Source organism: Eurytemora carolleeae, unplaced genomic scaffold, assembly GCF_000591075.1.
Source record: "Eurytemora carolleeae unplaced genomic scaffold, Eaff_2.0 scaffold143, whole genome shotgun sequence".
In the NCBI taxonomy this organism is placed as follows: Eukaryota; Metazoa; Arthropoda; class Copepoda; order Calanoida; family Temoridae; genus Eurytemora; species Eurytemora carolleeae.
In genome coordinates, this window is record NW_019396656.1 from 309,309 (window position 1) to 326,544 (window position 17,236).

General features: G+C 32.5%; 1 protein-coding gene across 7 annotated transcripts in view; it reads right to left on the minus strand.

Moving 5' to 3' along the window:
• Positions 1-2,541: 2,541 nt before the first annotated feature.
• The window catches only part of LOC111706976 (mitogen-activated protein kinase-binding protein 1), a 51,804-nt gene continuing 37,109 nt past the window's right edge, over positions 2,542-17,236 (minus strand). Inside the window, exons 33-47 of one of the 7 annotated variants that reach the window (XM_023479938.1) lie at positions 15,646-15,713; positions 15,090-15,188; positions 14,168-14,259; positions 13,646-13,684; positions 11,858-11,972; positions 11,506-11,685; positions 10,175-10,324; positions 9,534-9,687; positions 8,932-9,147; positions 7,547-7,642; positions 6,412-6,508; positions 5,634-5,861; positions 5,141-5,272; positions 3,914-4,015; positions 2,542-3,363 (exon numbers count right to left, since the gene is read on the minus strand). In XM_023479938.1, coding sequence (XP_023335706.1) covers positions 3,220-3,363; positions 3,914-4,015; positions 5,141-5,272; positions 5,634-5,861; positions 6,412-6,508; positions 7,547-7,642; positions 8,932-9,147; positions 9,534-9,687; positions 10,175-10,324; positions 11,506-11,685; positions 11,858-11,972; positions 13,646-13,684; positions 14,168-14,259; positions 15,090-15,188; positions 15,646-15,713 — 1,912 coding nt within the window. In that variant the 3' untranslated portion in view covers positions 2,542-3,219. Of the gene's footprint in view, positions 3,364-3,913; positions 4,016-5,140; positions 5,273-5,633; positions 5,862-6,411; positions 6,509-7,546; positions 7,643-8,931; positions 9,148-9,533; positions 9,688-10,174; positions 10,325-11,505; positions 11,767-11,857; positions 11,973-13,645; positions 13,685-14,167; positions 14,260-15,089; positions 15,189-15,645; positions 15,714-17,236 lie in introns of all 7 variants that reach the window. The other 6 variants (XM_023479942.1, XM_023479941.1, XM_023479940.1 and 3 more) reach the window with 6 other exon arrangements.

Consider the following 17,236-nt stretch of genomic DNA (forward strand, 5'->3'; position numbering starts at 1 on the left):
GTTAATTTACTTATTTTTTCCAGACACTGTAGAATATCAGATGGAAACAAGAAACTAATGAATGAAACTTGTCGAAAATATAAGGAACAGTCATAAAAACATTAATAATAATAATAATAATAATAATAATAGTCAAATGAACATATAAGTAAAACTATTTGCTGCGTAAAAACTTAAAATACTCTAAAATCTTGCTACAATGTCGTCTTCTCATACCACAGTTTTCTGGTACTCACTGTACATAATGTAAAAGATGAAAAAACAGAATTTTAATTAAGATCTTTCTATTGAAGTCATTCCTTCATAGGTCACTAATAACCATGATATAAATATTAAACATGGCTGATACAGATACTCATATAGAAAACGTGACTTTATCAAAATTTAAAAAGATTGTTAAGAAGAAGATTTGTCTTAAGACTCATCCATTATGGTTAACCCTGTACTTCTAAATTACAGATAATCACATAACCATATACAAAGAAAATAATATAATAACATAGTTAACAATGTTCTTAAGAACATTTTACTAGAAACTTATTTTCCGATGAAATATTAAATTATAATTTCTGATTGTTAGATTGATCTAAAGATCTGGTAGTTCGCCACAACATCAAGATTAGATGAGAGATCCTTAAAGGGACTTTGGACATAATTTTAACTTAAAGGGACAGTAAGCGTAACTTCAAGTGACCCTTCATGCAAGGATGTCAATGTCCGATACACAACGACGACTTATATCTTCAATGTGGTAGATATCTCTCTGTAAAGGTGTAATTTACAAATATTTCTTCTTTGCTCTTCATCCGCAAGCTACCTTTAAAGAGTAATTTACAAATTTTCAGATAGAAAACAAAAGAATATCTTTATCATTTTTAAAATCGGGCCCCGCTTAAATTACGTTGACAGTCCCTTTAATGAATTTAATAAATAAAGAAATCGAATATTTTCTCTCAATAAACTTTGTACAACAAATCTTAAATACTAAGGTATAAAGAAGCGCTTTTTCCATTTAAGTTTTATCAAAAATTCACATTCCAGAAATTTTAAATTAAATGATGGCTAATCCTACACATATCTACTTAATTTTCTTGTCTAAAGCTGTTTGTATCCAATAAACGTTAAAACTGAACCAATCGGACATACATTTTTTACGGAACCTCACATAGCCCCAGGGAAGGTCTATGGATGCTTAAAATTTTAAAAATCAATAAATTCACGATTTGTTTACTAGTTATTGTTTGATAATTCGAGAAGAGAAAATGCCGCAGATAGAGCAACAATAGAAAGTTAAAATTGAAGGTGGATTGTGAACTAACGAAAGTGTTTAAATCGAACGAAACAAAAGATGAACGAACGACTTGGATAGTTCAGAGAAATGAAAAAAAATCTTATTTAACAACAAACAAAACAACCAAACAATTTAAAACGAACTTAAAAAACGATAATTTTCTTCATGAACGAAATTTTCAAAATATTTTGATAACAAATATTGTTTTTTACCGAACAACTGATTTTTTAGCACAACTTTTATTATAACTATCGTTAATTTACTGGACGAACGATTTTATTGAACGAACAATTTTACTGGACGATCGTTTACACGAGAACACGAACGAAATAGATGAAAAATGTGAACGACATTTTTTTGAACGAACGAAATCAAATTTTTTTGAACGATTAAAAATAAAACGGACGAAACGGGTCGTGCCTCGGCGATGAACGAGCTATGTGAAAATGAACCAAACGCGTCCATCTCTAGGCCTGCAGGATATGATATCTATGAGGAATTATATCTATAAGTCTATTTAATATAAAGATCAATTACCTTCTTGCAAAAATGGCAATATCCGATTTTCAACCCTTAAAACCTTGACATAAGCAAAACTGTGGATTTACTTACTCAAAAAGTGATTATTTCTGTGAATTTCTCATTTGTTTCTTATAAGCAAGAAATGCGCAAATTACTTATGCAGAGAAATCACAAACGAAAGCATAAGACAGCTTTTATAATTCATACTTGGTCAGACAAAGCTTTTTAGAATTTAGATTAGCGTTGTAAAAAATACCGCAAAGTACATCTAGAAATGCATACCTTCTTTTGCGCGAAAATTGATATTGTAAATTAAATTAGTTAAGCTCTATTTGTAAAAACAAACATCAACGTCAACTAATGAGCAGGAGGGTTTGCATCGTGACTGGGCAAGTATTTGGGGGTCGCTAGAAATTGCATTTCTAGTCCCTTTACTGGATAATTTTATAATTATAACACAAAGAACATGATGCATACAGCATGTATATTTAATGTAAAGGGATGCCCACAAAAGATGCAACTTCATCGGAATTAATATTTATAATTATGATTCCCTGCATCTATAAACTTCTTTTAAACTTTTTACCAAATCATTAAATAATTTACTTTAAGACCACATTCAATTCATGGCAACACTAAATTTAAACTTGGAATCGTCTTTACAGTCTCATTCTTTGTGGGACACCCTGCAGTGTAACTAAACTAACTTCAACTCTGAACTAAAATAATTATCTTGTTAATATTTTATTGTTAAGTTACAAGGTTGTAAAAGGTAAAAAAGTGGGTCGGCATGAGATCTAATAATGTGGAATGTGAATGTTTGGGAGGATTGGCACGAAGTACAAACTACTTTTTTCAATTTTATGGCAATTAAAAAAAAACACAAAATGGCACTTGAAACATTAGAACAAGGACTTAGGGAAGACATTTCTTCCAAAAAGTAAAGGGGGTGGTTTAAAAATTGCACGGAAAAATTAAAAATTATTTTTAGAATAAAAATCTAGAGCCCACAAGTTAAAATATTAGTAGTCCCTAAATTTTGATTTGACCAAGCTTATATATAAAAACACATCAGTCTAAAATATAATGTAAACAAGTTTAATTGGTTAAAGTTATTCACACAACAGTGCACTGCAGTGTAATCAATAATCATAGAACTGTTTGCAATTGTATATAATCTATATATATATATCTAATTAGTACTTATTAGTCTGATGTACACTGTGTGAGTACATTACATAACTACGGTACATATAGTTTAAATGCAGGACGAATAATACAATGTCCAAATCACATGGTTTCAGGAAAATGATAACACAGGATTTAAAAATTTTATCTTTTCCTTCAAATGTATTAAAAGGAAGATTACTATATAAAGTCCAGGATGGTCCCATAGGTACCCTAGATTAGCACCAAGAGGGTCCTCCAGGGTCCCTGGGTTTGCCCCTCAAAGGTCCAGGTTTGGGTTGGTTAGGTTGGTTCATATTCTGATACATGAGACTACTATAGTTCTCCAACATATGCTGGAAGTATGGATTATTTGCCAAATCCTGATCAAACAAGAATATTACACAATCATAATAAATGTGTCAATTATCAAAAGGTATTTTAATTTTAACGATCAACAGAACAACGTCAGAAAGCGAGGAGGATATTCACGTGGTCCTGGGTCACATTTTCTTCATTTTATGCATAAAAGATCATTAATTTCTCAACATTATAATACCACGTTCAACATGTTAAGTGAAGAAAATTTCTTACTCATCTTCTTATTGTAAACCTAGTAAGAATTGAACATAAATGTTTTGAATTTCTAGTATGTTAATAAATTAGCTTTTCTTATACCGGTTCGTAAAATCAAAACTAGAGGAGCTACAAGGTCACAAAGTCGCATTGGACTATTTCCCTTGGTCCAGTGGAGTGTAATACTTCTTCGACCCCCACATGCACCCCTTAATATTTCCTCTCCTAAATTTGTTCTTTAAAATGTAAATTTATTAGAAATGGTTGGTTGAGCACAAGCTCCCCAAAATCTTCAATAGGGCAAATGATATTAGTAACAATAGTAATATCTTGTTAATAAATGTGTGTAATATATTCCTGCTGTTGCTGTTGTTGTTGTTGCTGTGTTGCCTGTCTCGCCAGGATACTGTTGAAGGATGTTAGAGCAGCTAAACCGTTACTGTCAGGACTCTCACAAACCTTAATTCAACAAAACCATGTAAAGAGACCTATACAGATAGATTTGAGGTATCCCCTAACATACTCTTCATAATATTGAACTATATGATAGTTCAATATTATGATCAAAATGTTAGGTTTAAATTATCGTCCCATGCTCTAATGTCAGACTTGATTAAAAAGTAGAATGGTTTAAACCTTTACCTCTCTCTATCATAGTAACAATAAAGATCTATACATCATAGATCCTAGATCAGAACTTTTTTATAGTCGCGTCGTTGTAGCTATTTAGAAATCGGACCTGTGGCACTCTTTAAATGGAGGATTACTTAAAACTACATCCAAAGTAACGTGCATTTTCAGGTGTCTCGGACGAAAAAAATCAGGAAAGTATGGCTCGTCGACGAATTCCCATATAGATTGTACCAGCTAGATTCAATTAATTACAAAATTGTATAAATAATGAGGTGATAGCAGCTGCTGGTTTTTTCATATCTCTATTTTTCTGTTAGCTGATTTTGAAAAAGAAAGAAATTTTTTGTTTTTGTGACATCCCTGCAAAGCCAACATTTTACAGGCTTCAGAACTACTCCTCGATGACCTTGCTTTTTCATCTTTTCTGATGGATAAAAATAAAATATGTAATTATTTACTGCAACAACTATTATCAGCACAAATTTAAATTTCAATGTAATTTTACGATTAAAAAATACAGTTCGTTAAAAAACTTCTAAATTAGTAATTCTCAGATAGATAGAAAGAACTAGAATGCAGATCAATATGCAATTGTATAAATATAAATGTTTAACATAATCATTCCCTATCAAAGTGTTGGCTATTTCTTCTGAAATCTCAACATTGCCAACTGGTATTGAATGGGTATTGTCAAGATATTCTGTAAAATTAAAATTGCAATAAAAAAAATCAAAATGTCACTATTAATCTTCAAATTATGTTTAAATGGGTATCTGAAGAAGCCGTGGAACACTGGCAATTCATTTTCAATTCAAAAAAATTGTATTTCTAAATGTTGCTTGTATAATTATGCCAAATCCTATAATTCTGAGTGAGCACGATGCAATGTAAATATCAACCCCTCTTCTACCGATCTAGTATATCATATATTGAAGTATAAATATATGTTACCAGTTTAAGGGTTCGAAGGGTAGAACTTGCTCCTGCAGACAGCTGTGAGAGTAGTTCACTGCGCACTTGATCATCAAGGTCATCATCCAAGCTGACCCGTTTATACAGCTTAACTAGGTCATCAGCACTCTCCTGGACAATACAAAGTAAACATTCATTTTCAAGAACGTTGTTGACGTAATTTCAGGTGATACTGCAATAACAGAATGCCATGACAGATTCAAAATGGTGCTTTTTCATTTTTAGCAGAATATAACTTCTTTTTCAATCGTGGGTTTTCAATAAAAATAACTTGGAGAATGGAGATGAAAGAACTTGATACTCAAGTAAAGATTCAGAGAATACCGATGTAAATCGGTATACTATACTCTTCAAATGGAGGGTTACTTGAAATATAAAGAGTGCCATTGTGAATCGGACGTATGCTACTCATCACATGAGAAGGATCACTTGATATTAAGTCGATGTTTGCTAAATCTTCTACATCATCTACCTGCATTTTCAGGTTGGTACGTTCAGCCAGCTGCCTGGTTAGTTTAGCACGTGTTACATCAACCGCCTCTGATCCTCTAGCGGAGAGAAATGGAAGCTCTGGAGGGGCGTTTACAACCATAGCTCCATTGTTACTAATAATAGTGGTCGTCTTCATTTTAGTTCTTTGTTTAGTAGGTGTGCTAGCACCACTAGTACCACCACCCTCCTCTCTAGAACTCACCTTTACCTGAACATTAATTATTTAAAAATTAATATTACTAAGTCTATCAAATAATTGACGTTGAGATCATTCTTTTTCATTGTGTATTTTTTGACTGAGTGAATTAGCATCATTGCAAATAACATTACAATTCAGAGGTTTCGTTTTAATCTGTGAACTATAAAGGAGAAGGTATATTCAAACCTGATCTAAAGAAACCAGCTGTTAAGTGAAAAAAATATGAATAAACACGAGTTTGGTTCACGCCTCTTAATAATAATTCATAAACTACATATCAATTAGACATATTATGATTAGTGTATTCAAATAAACAGGAACTAAAGCAATTACATAGAAAGGTCGTCTTCTTACGATAAAAATTCCCAAATTTTGCAATTTTTATCTAGTTTTTGCAATTGCTGAAGATAAAAAAAAAATAAAATACTCAGTAAACCAAATCTAATGATCATTTTATTTTGTGTTAAACTTTTAAATATGAAGTACGTAACTTTTTAAAATACAGTGTACTAGTGTGACCATACAATTAAAAAATACGTTTTTCAAACATACTTCATACCTTAGCAACACGTGATAAATCACGCTCACTCTTAGCTCTGATTGGCCCGTTTCTAGACGAAGATTCACCGTGTCTGTCCTGACTCAGGCTTCGCTTCCTATATATTTTATTATGAGGTTTTATTCATCTATACAAGGTAAACTCCATTTCTTTATAGCAAAATATATATTCACAGTGATAACCAAAAACTCTAAAATAGGAAGACGACTTATAAACTTAAAGTTATAACTTTAAATGATAAATTGTCCCTCAATGAACATGATCGACACAGAAATTGTTTAATATAAACAGTGTCCAAATTTAATGAATTTAAGCCGCGTCTCAAATCCTCCCAAAACCGGTTTCAATTGAGCGCCGACTTAAATCTTGAAAAATTAAATACAATTTTAAGTNGGACCTATTCCAAAAAGGTTGGGTGAGCAGCTTTTCCAATCATATACTTTTCTTATTAATGTATTATATGATTCAACCACATACAACAACTAGTCCGACTTTGTAATTTACATTCGACATAACTTTCAAGATCCCATCCATTAAATATAAATAAGATTGGAAATATGTACCTTAACAATATGTCAAGAGGCCGAATTTAAAAAATTTGAGCCGCGGCTCAAACATGGTTGATTCAGCTTAAAATTGTATTTAGTGTTTCGAAGAGCCAGCGCTTAACTGGAACTGGTTTTTGTCGTTTTTATAATTCGGCCTTTGGTCACTTGAAATTACGCCGACAGTCTCTTGAGTAAAAATATAATTAAACTAGGTTGGGAATCTAGCTTTGCCTGGAAACTATTATTTTTGCAAAAATAGTTAAGTCACTCAACTTAGAACTTTAAACCCAAGCTTAGAGCAAAATCATACATTATATCGAGTTCTTCAATGAAATTTTGAGCCAAATCGTTCCAAGGGTTGCTGAGTTATGATCGGACTTCCAAACAATTGCAATCAGTTTACTTTATATAGATGTCAGGTTGAGTCCTAATAATAAACAGATTAAATTTACGAAAAAAGCGAACATGAACGCATTTTCTTCTACGAAAAAATGCGAAATTTTAGGCAAAAAATATTGGTAATTTTTCGCGAAACGATTTCCCCATTTGGCTGGAAACCCTAGTTCTGAGACAGAGGGTTAACTAACCTTAATCTAACTTCTTCCTCACTGCTAGTCTCCTCTTCCCTAGTAGTTCCACTCAGATCATTAGTAGACTTACTATAGTTAGCAGCACTCTTCCTCCTAGTATTACAACATTACATTTTCATTTATTAGATCATTAGTGGACTTACTATAGTTAGCAGAACTCTTCCTCCTAGTATTACAACATTACATTTTCATTTAACAGATCATTAGTGGACTTACTATAGTTAGCAGCACTCTTCCCATAGATAAAGATAGATTGCGCATAAGACGACATTTTTCAACTTGAAAGATATGAATGTACAGAGATGTTTTAAAGATATTCCTATTATATAGATTAACAAGGTCGGTTGTGAACATTAGCTGTTCTTATGTCATTGAGTACTTGTGGTGTACATGAGTTCTGTAGAGAGAAATTTAAGTTAGTTTAGTCCTTCTCATGTCCTTCTTCAGTTCTCGTCAATATGATATATTGCTCAGTGAATTATTGTGTTCAAATAGTTCCATTCCCGGAGTTATTTTACCACCCCTCTTATCATTGAAGTACACTTTGACCCCTAGAAGTATGAGTTCGCGGACTGTACAATTCTTGGTGATTTTGCGTACATAAGCTATCTATGTTTATTTATTTATCTATGACTCTTCCTCCTAGTATTACATTACATTTTCATTGAACAGGGAGTTCAAGCGTAATTTTAAGATGACAATGCCCGTTTCACATCGGTATTCTTAAAACCTTTATCTGATCGATAATATGGAAAACATTGTCGTTTCTTGAGGTTTGAAAGTGTTAATTTCTGATAATTTCTATAAGTTTTCCTGCAGTAGAAATGCGCAAGTCACTTCTGTACAGAAACCCAAATTGAAAATAAATAGTTTTCTAAATTATAAGACGTAATATCTAATTCATATTTTATCAGACAAAGGATTTCAGGGTTCATTTGTGAATCGGACATTGTCATCTTTGCATGAAGGGTCACTTCAACTTATCCTTTAATCTTTTCTTTCACACCTAAAGAAAACACTATAAGAAGTTGAACTGGAATGGATATTGGAACTATTTCTATAGTACAATAAGCCTTGCCTAGTTCAACTACTAGTAATATTGTAATATTTATTTATTATGATTATCTCAAATATTTTCCAGGGGTGTATATTTTCCCGAAAAATTATTTTTGAAAATTATCAAAAATTTTATAAATTGAATAATTGAAAATAATTTGTTGGTAGTATGTATTAAAAAAAGTTTATTATTTTTTCCTCTGAAATTTAACATCTCGGGAAAAAATGCATAAACTGATTTAGCTTGGTGCAAACTGCACAACAACAAGCTAAATATACCTACAACACGTTTAACCATTTTATGCAACAAAAAAAGATTTTCTAACCTTATTTTATCGATAGGACTGTTCCCTAGTTTCTCCTTCTTGATACTAGCCGAGGTCGACCTCATGTAACTTGGCACATCACGATCACTGTCCTCGGCAACGGAGCGAGGTCTAAGATCTGTTCTGCTGGGTTGACGATGTCCTAGTCCAGCTGATCTTGAAGCTTCTCGTCGCTCCCGTTCACGTTCTGCCAACATTCGCTCATGCTGCTCAAGTCTAGTGGAAATACAATTAAAGGGATTGTTCAGTGTTAAAAAAAAAAAAAAAAAAATTTAATTAGGAATCAAATTTTACTGTTTAAAGATGTCTCTGAGGACATAAATGATCACTGTTGACTCTAACGCTATGATTATTTTCTAAATCACATTGCTTTCAGTGACATCTTAAATTAGTTAGATTAAATAAGTTGTGTTTCAAATTCCAAAAGTTGGAATATGTGTGATGTTCTACAAAGTAGGTGAACCCTTTAAATATGAACTATTCAACATTAAGCAGCTTCAAATTACAATTCAGAACATGGTCTTTTATTGTTTAATAATTTCCATCATCTCCTCAAGGAGTGTCCCTTGAAATTTCGCTTACTGTCTTTTTAAGATACCAACCTACTAAGAGGTTTCTCTCCTGCAGGAGACTTAATAGAACTGCGCCGATCATCTACCGACTTCCTCCGCTCCATCAACCGCTGTCGGTCAGGGCGGTCAACATCACTACTGGACATAGGGCGGGATCCAGACACACTTCCTTTCTTACCAGACACTAGTTACAGAAAAATACAAATTAAATTAGCCCTTAATTTTTTAGACCATTTTTTTGTGAAAACAAAACAGACTAAACTTTTCCCTATAAAACCTAAATCAAGTTTGTTTATCAAATAATTGTATGGCAAGTAAGAGCGCAACTTTCGTTTTTTTTTAACAAACATGTGACCTGAAACATGTAAAATATATATAAATATTCGGTGCCACTTAAAAATAAAATATCCCTAATGATTTATTGACTTTTTTTTAACAAGTAATATAAATATAATTGACAGAAAATACCTTAAAATAAATCCTATTAAAAATGTACACGTTGTGTGAGCAGTGCAGTGTGAAATTTAAATCATGCACATGGTTTATTTAACACAGAAAACGTTTACTTAAAAAAAATGAACCAGCATGGTCTCCAACAAGCTTTACGTAAACAACAGAATCTGTGTATGCAAAAAAAAAGAATCTTACAAAATAAATTAGATTTGAAATACCATTGTTAGGAGGAGAAGGCAGTATCCTACGGGAAACATTTGGTTTATTCAGATCTGAGAGAGAGCAAGCTCTTCTTAGACTAGTTCCACCAGATCCGTCCTCGTCACCTTTAGCAGTCTCCTCACCAACATGACGAACATCCTCTTCAGCTACAACAAAACCATGCTCATAAACACAATACATCCATGCCATGAAGGGAATCATAAAACAAGAACTGAAACTTTTGTGTGAACTTAATATCCACAGTAAACACATTAAATTTAAATTGCTTAAAGTGCTTAACAGTAAAGAAAGCAGCTGTCACAGATTTTCATGATTTCTTTCGACTTTCGAATGGTCAGATTTAGTCTAAAAAAAAAACTAACACAATCTGTAGTACTACGAAAAATACAGCTGGATGCTATATAAAGGAAGAAACAGTACAAAAGTTCCAACCAAGGGTAAATAAAATTGAATATTACATGCTATCTACTCTATGCAAAGCCTATCTACGTAAAAGCAATAATTAAAGTTCAGATAATAACGAGCAGAGGACAAGACAAATTGGAGCAAGCAGGAGAACAGATCCATGCCAGACTACCTTCAGTCTTGTCAGGCAACACCATCTTCATGTTCATCCGCTTGTTTAGCTCTGTGATAGGTTTTCTTCTGGTAAGCCGATGGTGGATCTTGGGAATGCAAGGTATTGTTCTAGATGAGGCGGATGAACATGATTGAAGAGCTGAAGATGGAATCCACATTGATTTAACTCCAGTGGGAGATGGGACGTCAACTGTTTTCCTTATTCCATTGCTTATTTTAAGATAAGGGAAGTTAGGCTTGGGGGATTGATGTCTAGCTTTTACTGGAACAGGGGGCTCATCAAGCTCTGGTACAGGAGTCAATATTGAATAATTTGCTGGTTTCTTCTTACAAAGTACACTGGATGCTTTTTTATCCGTTTCTTCTATTCGAATATTGTCTGTCATCAGCATCATTTCTGTTTGTAAGGCTTTTAATTCCTCCAGTAAAAACAATTTTTCTATCTCTGGTTCAGTGCTCAAATCTTCATCAGAAAGGCTGTCCACGGCATGCATTGTATTACCACCGTCACTCCAGGATTCAGCTAACTCTTGTAATCTCTTTGTGACTCTTTCTCTTTTCTTGGGACTTTCTGTTAGACTGTCATCACTATATTGATCAGACTCCTCGCTAGAAATTACAAGTTTGTCTCCAGTACGGAACAGACTAGGAGACAGGATTACAGGAAAGTTACTACAAGGACGGTTAATCTTAAATGCTGTCACACTTGGGTTAGTTGGATAAACTACAGAGGACATATCTACAAAACCTGAACTAGATCCTAGATCACCATGAAGCGTAGAGTCGGAATCTGATTCTACAATTCGAATCCTTCTCGATGTGCTACCATCACCCAAAAAGCAGTCTTCACCCGTGGAAGCAGAATTATCCCGATTAGTAGTAAGCAAGCTTTCATTTGATGAAGCTGGCCCTGATGGGGCCTGTTTACCTGAAACTTGTGAACGGTTAGTGAACATGCAAGTGCGGTTCCATGCAGCAGTAACCAACATAGATTTGGGTCGGCAGACAACTCCAAAAGCAAGATGTCATATTACTGTTTCTCCAGAGATTTTTTTTAATTCATAATAAAACTTTTTTACAAAACAAAATAGAAATCTTACCTTTTCTCTGTCTTGGAAGGGTTTTGTTACTACTACTTGGAACAGGAGTCTCCCTATCACCAAATGAACTGAGATCGTTTATGCTCCTGCTTCCTTTCATTGATTTGTATCCAATCTAAAGAAATAAACATTTTTACTACACGACATTTTTTAAAGGTGTCGATGGAGGTGGGGGAGGGCTGATTTTTTTCTAATCAATGAAGATTTAGAGCCAGAATGGATCATAAAAAGGCCACCCTTCTTTTCAAACGAGAGGAACTTTTATTCTGCATTTTTTAAATTGATTCCTAGCTGGTAACGTGAGTTAAGATTATAAGATTATCAGAGAAGAGACCGCCACAGGTAGCATCCGATCAATACCGATAAGTTAATGCCAAAAAAGTATGTACTGAGTTTCAGAGTTATATCTATATACAATCTATCTACTGGTGTAAATACCATTCAGTTTTGCAAATTGTTAACATTATATTTGATATTTTGTTCAAATACCCAAATAGTTTATAACATACCAATTTGGGTGTTTACATTTAACAATTTAAACAGTGAGTCAACTGAGCATGCAATTACGTACACTCAGTGTTCGAGAAGTAAAATGTGTAAATTGTGTTATTATTATTAAACTCTAAAAAAAAAGTCATGTTTTAAGTTTTGATTGTAGAGTTTCCTACTTTACTGAGGAAGCAATTAAATAATGATTTAAATTCATTATACAATTGTATGAGTTCATTTATTTCTACCAAATCAATTTATCTGTATCAGCAAACGAATTAGTTAATTAAAAAAGTTCTATCCCATCTCTAGATGATTCCTGGTTAAAGCAAAATAAGTTCTTAATTAAACGTTGTTCATTGTAACAATTAACTTTTCTGCATCTGGTATTTAAAGCTAATTCTGTTAAGTAGACTTTAAAAGAACCAGTGGGCTTATCTTTAATTAATGCTTAACAATAACAACTGAGTTTATTAGTTAATAGAATTCTAAAAGATATGACAGGGTTACCCACAAAGGATGAGACAGAGACTGTTGTACGGACTGTTTACTGTCTGTTCATGATTTCCTTCAACTGTAAAATTCTTCCATTCTTTGCCAAATCATTGAAAAAGCCATTTATAGACCTTTGAAGCGATAGACTTAATTAACTTTGGGATGGAAGAGTTTCCTGTCGTCCTTACAGCTTGTCTCATCCTTTGTGGGTAACCCTGTATGAGCACAATAATTTTACTTTTTTTACTTTGGCTTTCTAGAAACATTTGCACCGCATATTTAAATCAAAAGTTGCAATAGATATTGTCAAAATATTAGTTTACGATACAAGGTTATCTCTTCTAATTATTTTGTTAATTCTACTCCTTTAGTTTTATTAGGATTAGGAGGGGTTAACGAGTTTAGGATGACCACAGTAACACAGAGAGAGAGATTTTAGTTTTTAGATGAAAATTTGTAATCTTTAGTTCAGAGCACACTCCCTCTAGTGTCACATTTTATATTTTATCAAAGTTTTGTAGAAACCCGACATTTTTAAGCAATGCATCAGGAAAATATGAAAATTAAAAAGACTTTCTGGAAAATACTGATCGCGTAAAATTTGGTCTGTTTAGATAGTTTAGATCGTTTTTTTATCCCTTTTAACTACATCCTCTCGATTATTGTAGAATTATATGGATTAAAAATAAGGATTTAGTGAATAAATAGGATTATTAATAAACAAATTTAAATAAAGTATTAAGGATTATGGATTACAGTTTAAGGATTATGGATGAGTTTGATAATCCCGTGAATTTGTCAAACCTGGGATGAACTAGGTTTAAAGGTTGAGGAAGCTGGATCCTGGATCAGAGTAGTTATTTTTATTTTAATGAAATTTTTACAAATTCATTAACAAATCCATATTTTATAAATTTATATAGTGTAAAGACATAAAATCAAAATTCAAAATTTACGGTTTAATGATTCATTGAAAATAAAATTAAAATCATTTTACAAATAAATATAAAGCAATTAAGTCTTGGCCCCAAACTCAAATTTTCTAATTCATATATCTTTCCAAGATGATGGTTTAAACCTGAAGACATTTCAAACATTATTTAATCCAAAAAAATCCTAGTTTAAAATATCTAAGGTGCTTTGGGTTGCAAAGAAATAGAGATTAGAAAATCAGAGTTTTTGGCAAAGACAAGTAATTCTTTTATAAAAAAGCACATTTTAGTATCGTATAGAAGTGTTGAGATAAGAATTATAATTATAATCAAATCATTGTAAGTTCTTATTCTAAATCAATTAATTTAGATCTAAATCCCTTTTTTAACTTACGTTTTGAAGTTTTAATCTTGTTTCTTCAATCCTCCGCTGTAGTTCCTCTCTTCGCCTGTTCTGTTCAGCATTACGTGTCTCACGTGCCTTTTCTAAAACGAAAACAGTTTAATTAAAAACAAAAACAAAGTAAAACAAAAACAAAACAAAAACAATACAAATTAATAATGTCTTAATCATTGTGCAATGTGCAAGCTAGTGTTTAATTATTTATTAAGATGTATGGCTAGGGCGTATGTGAGCTTTAGTGTAGGGGAGCAGCTTATGCGCACACCAGCGTGCAGAATTTTTTTTGTGCACCCCCTAGAAGATTTTGTGCCCTCTTAAAAAAGCCCAATTTTGACAAAATTACTGGTTAGTTTTATCTTTATTAAAGAACCGTAAAGCTTTCATACTTAGTCTTTGCTTGATTTAGAACACATATTTATTGATTAAATATGAAATTTTGTCAAAAACTCCAAACTTATAATCTCTATATCTGTGCAACCCGATGTCGTAAATCTTTGATATTTTAAACTATGATTTTTATGAACTATGAATAAGCCTAAGTATGAAATAAGGTTTACACCATCAGGTTTAAAGGAAATAGAGATTACAAAGTTTGAATTTGAGGCAAAAACTTAGTTCCTTAAATGACAAATCTTCCCCCTTTCAAAAATTATTTAGGGTTTTATTTGCCTTTCAATATTTAGTTTTTTTTCTCTCCCTAAACCAACATTACCGTTCCACGATTCCCAATTGGGACACCTCAGTAAAAAATTCGCGTATTTTCATCTCTAAAGACGATAAAATTGTGGACAACTACTGTTTTGGGAAATTAAAATATTAACTTAACTACGGGTTCCCAATTTTGTCTACAGAACTGTTTGGTGAAGTAAAATTTTCACAATTTCCCTGTAAAATAGTAGTAAATAATTATTACCAATAGTTCCAGCGTTGCGTTGCATGGCTCCCCCTTCCCTCCAGGCGTTGCTAATCGAACTAGAGTTCAGGGTCAAACTATTCATCGTTTCATCTCCACCTTAGTAAACAAAATCCTTTGGTATTAAAGGAATACAAGATGTAACCCCATATTAAAGGAATACAAGATGTAACCCCATATTAAAGGAATACAAGATGTAACCCCATATTTGTTTAGATGGATTCTTTAGTTTCCAAATCAAGAAATAATCGATAAATAATCTTGGTAAATCTTTCCTTGTTTTGCTTAACACGTCAGCTTTGAGAACTAGGCAGTTTTTGTTTAAAATATTTAAAAAATATCCATGCTCTCTTTCCCATCAGGTGATTTCATTTCATCCTAAAATTGAGTAAACACAGATCTTTTACAGTTTCGGAGATTACGTATTCAAATTAATCTAGAAGTATAAATTATAGCCATTTAAAACTTATTCAAACCTTTAAAACAAAAAATGAATTTAATTGTTAACAACTGGTATATTAAAGTGGGTTTATGTATATAAAAATATTTATAATACCTGACAAGGATTCAAAATTAGATTGAAGAAATCTCTCTCTTCGTCCCACTTGGTCCACAGATTCCATACTAAATAGAACAAGTCGAATTAAAGTAAACTTTACGTTATATTTAAATCTGACATTTTTTCAATCATAACTTCTCTATTAAATGGACTGTAAAGGAAAAATGAAAGGAGGTATAGGCTGAAAGCTAATCACTTTAGCTCTCGATCGCGACCCATGAAAGTTATATCTGATGTGCCTACCTCGAAAAACTGATTTACAACTTTGTCAAATTTATACGAAAATTAATATATATACAATTTTGTATAAAAGTAGAGGGTTAAAAAAGATCAAATTCAGCAAATATGCAACCAATCTGAAAACTATGATATCCCAGAGAAAGCTAATTGTAACTTAGGTTTACTCCAATTCTAATTTTATATTTGTTATTTCTATTTTTTATAATTTTAATTCATAATATTATTTATACGTCCATATTGCTTGACCAGAAATTCCACCAATGTCAGTGCATGGCAGTAAAGTGGTCACGTGATACAGGCGGAGAAACGTGACCAGTATACTGCTCTGCCATTGGTGATAGTTCTGGTCACGTGATTTAAGTTTAAGATTTTCTAAATTTTACATATGTGAACTTTCGTATAATTTTAACACAGTCTTATATAAATTTCTCGAGACAGGAACATCATCTAAAACTTTCATGGGTCACGATCAAGAGCAAAAGTGATTAGCTTTCAGCCTATACCCCCTTTCATTTTTCCTTTAGTCCCTTTAAGAGAGCTATTGAGAAGAAAAATAATGTGTTACATTTATAATATATAACGGATTAAATTTGGGTTTCTTGTACTTGTGCGTATGAAAAAATTGAGGAGCTAAAAGGTCACAAAGTCGCACCAGTAAAGTCGCAAAAATTTTACCGTCTATTGGTGTGTTTATTTTAGGATAAAGTCAAAATTGAACGGCAAATATTTTTTTAAAGATGACATCTATATATAAATTTGGCTTGTCTGTCTGTCTGTCTGTTTGGGTGTTTGTTTGTTTGTTTGTATCCAATAAACGTCAAAACGGCTGAACCGATCGGGCCCAAATCTTTTGTGGGACATCTAGGGACCCCAGGGAAGGTTTATGAAAAAATAAAATTTCAAATATTTGTCNATCTCCAAGCCTCTGGATTCGCAGATGAGTATTTAAAATGACCTGGCTTTACCCACATCCTTTATTAAAGATATTATAGAAAATATGTGTAATATGTTCACAACTAATTTAGAAAATGGGCGCGAAGCGCCCTCTAAGGCTAGAAAGAAGGGCGCGAAGCGCCTTGAATTTCTAGTTGTTTAAAACTATGATAACAGCAACAAATACAATGAATACCTAGAAGGAAGTATTAGAGTGATGTCTTTATTCTTCAAAGCTTTAATACGGGTCAATAACATTATAATCTCAACCATTGAAACTACTGAAAAGATTTGTTTTGATGCAACCCTGAACAACTTGAAACAGACAGAATGTGTCAATACGTTTAATAAAAAGTAAAACAACAACTCAACAATGAAAGTTCCAAAAACCAAAAAATCATGTTCTCAAATGAGA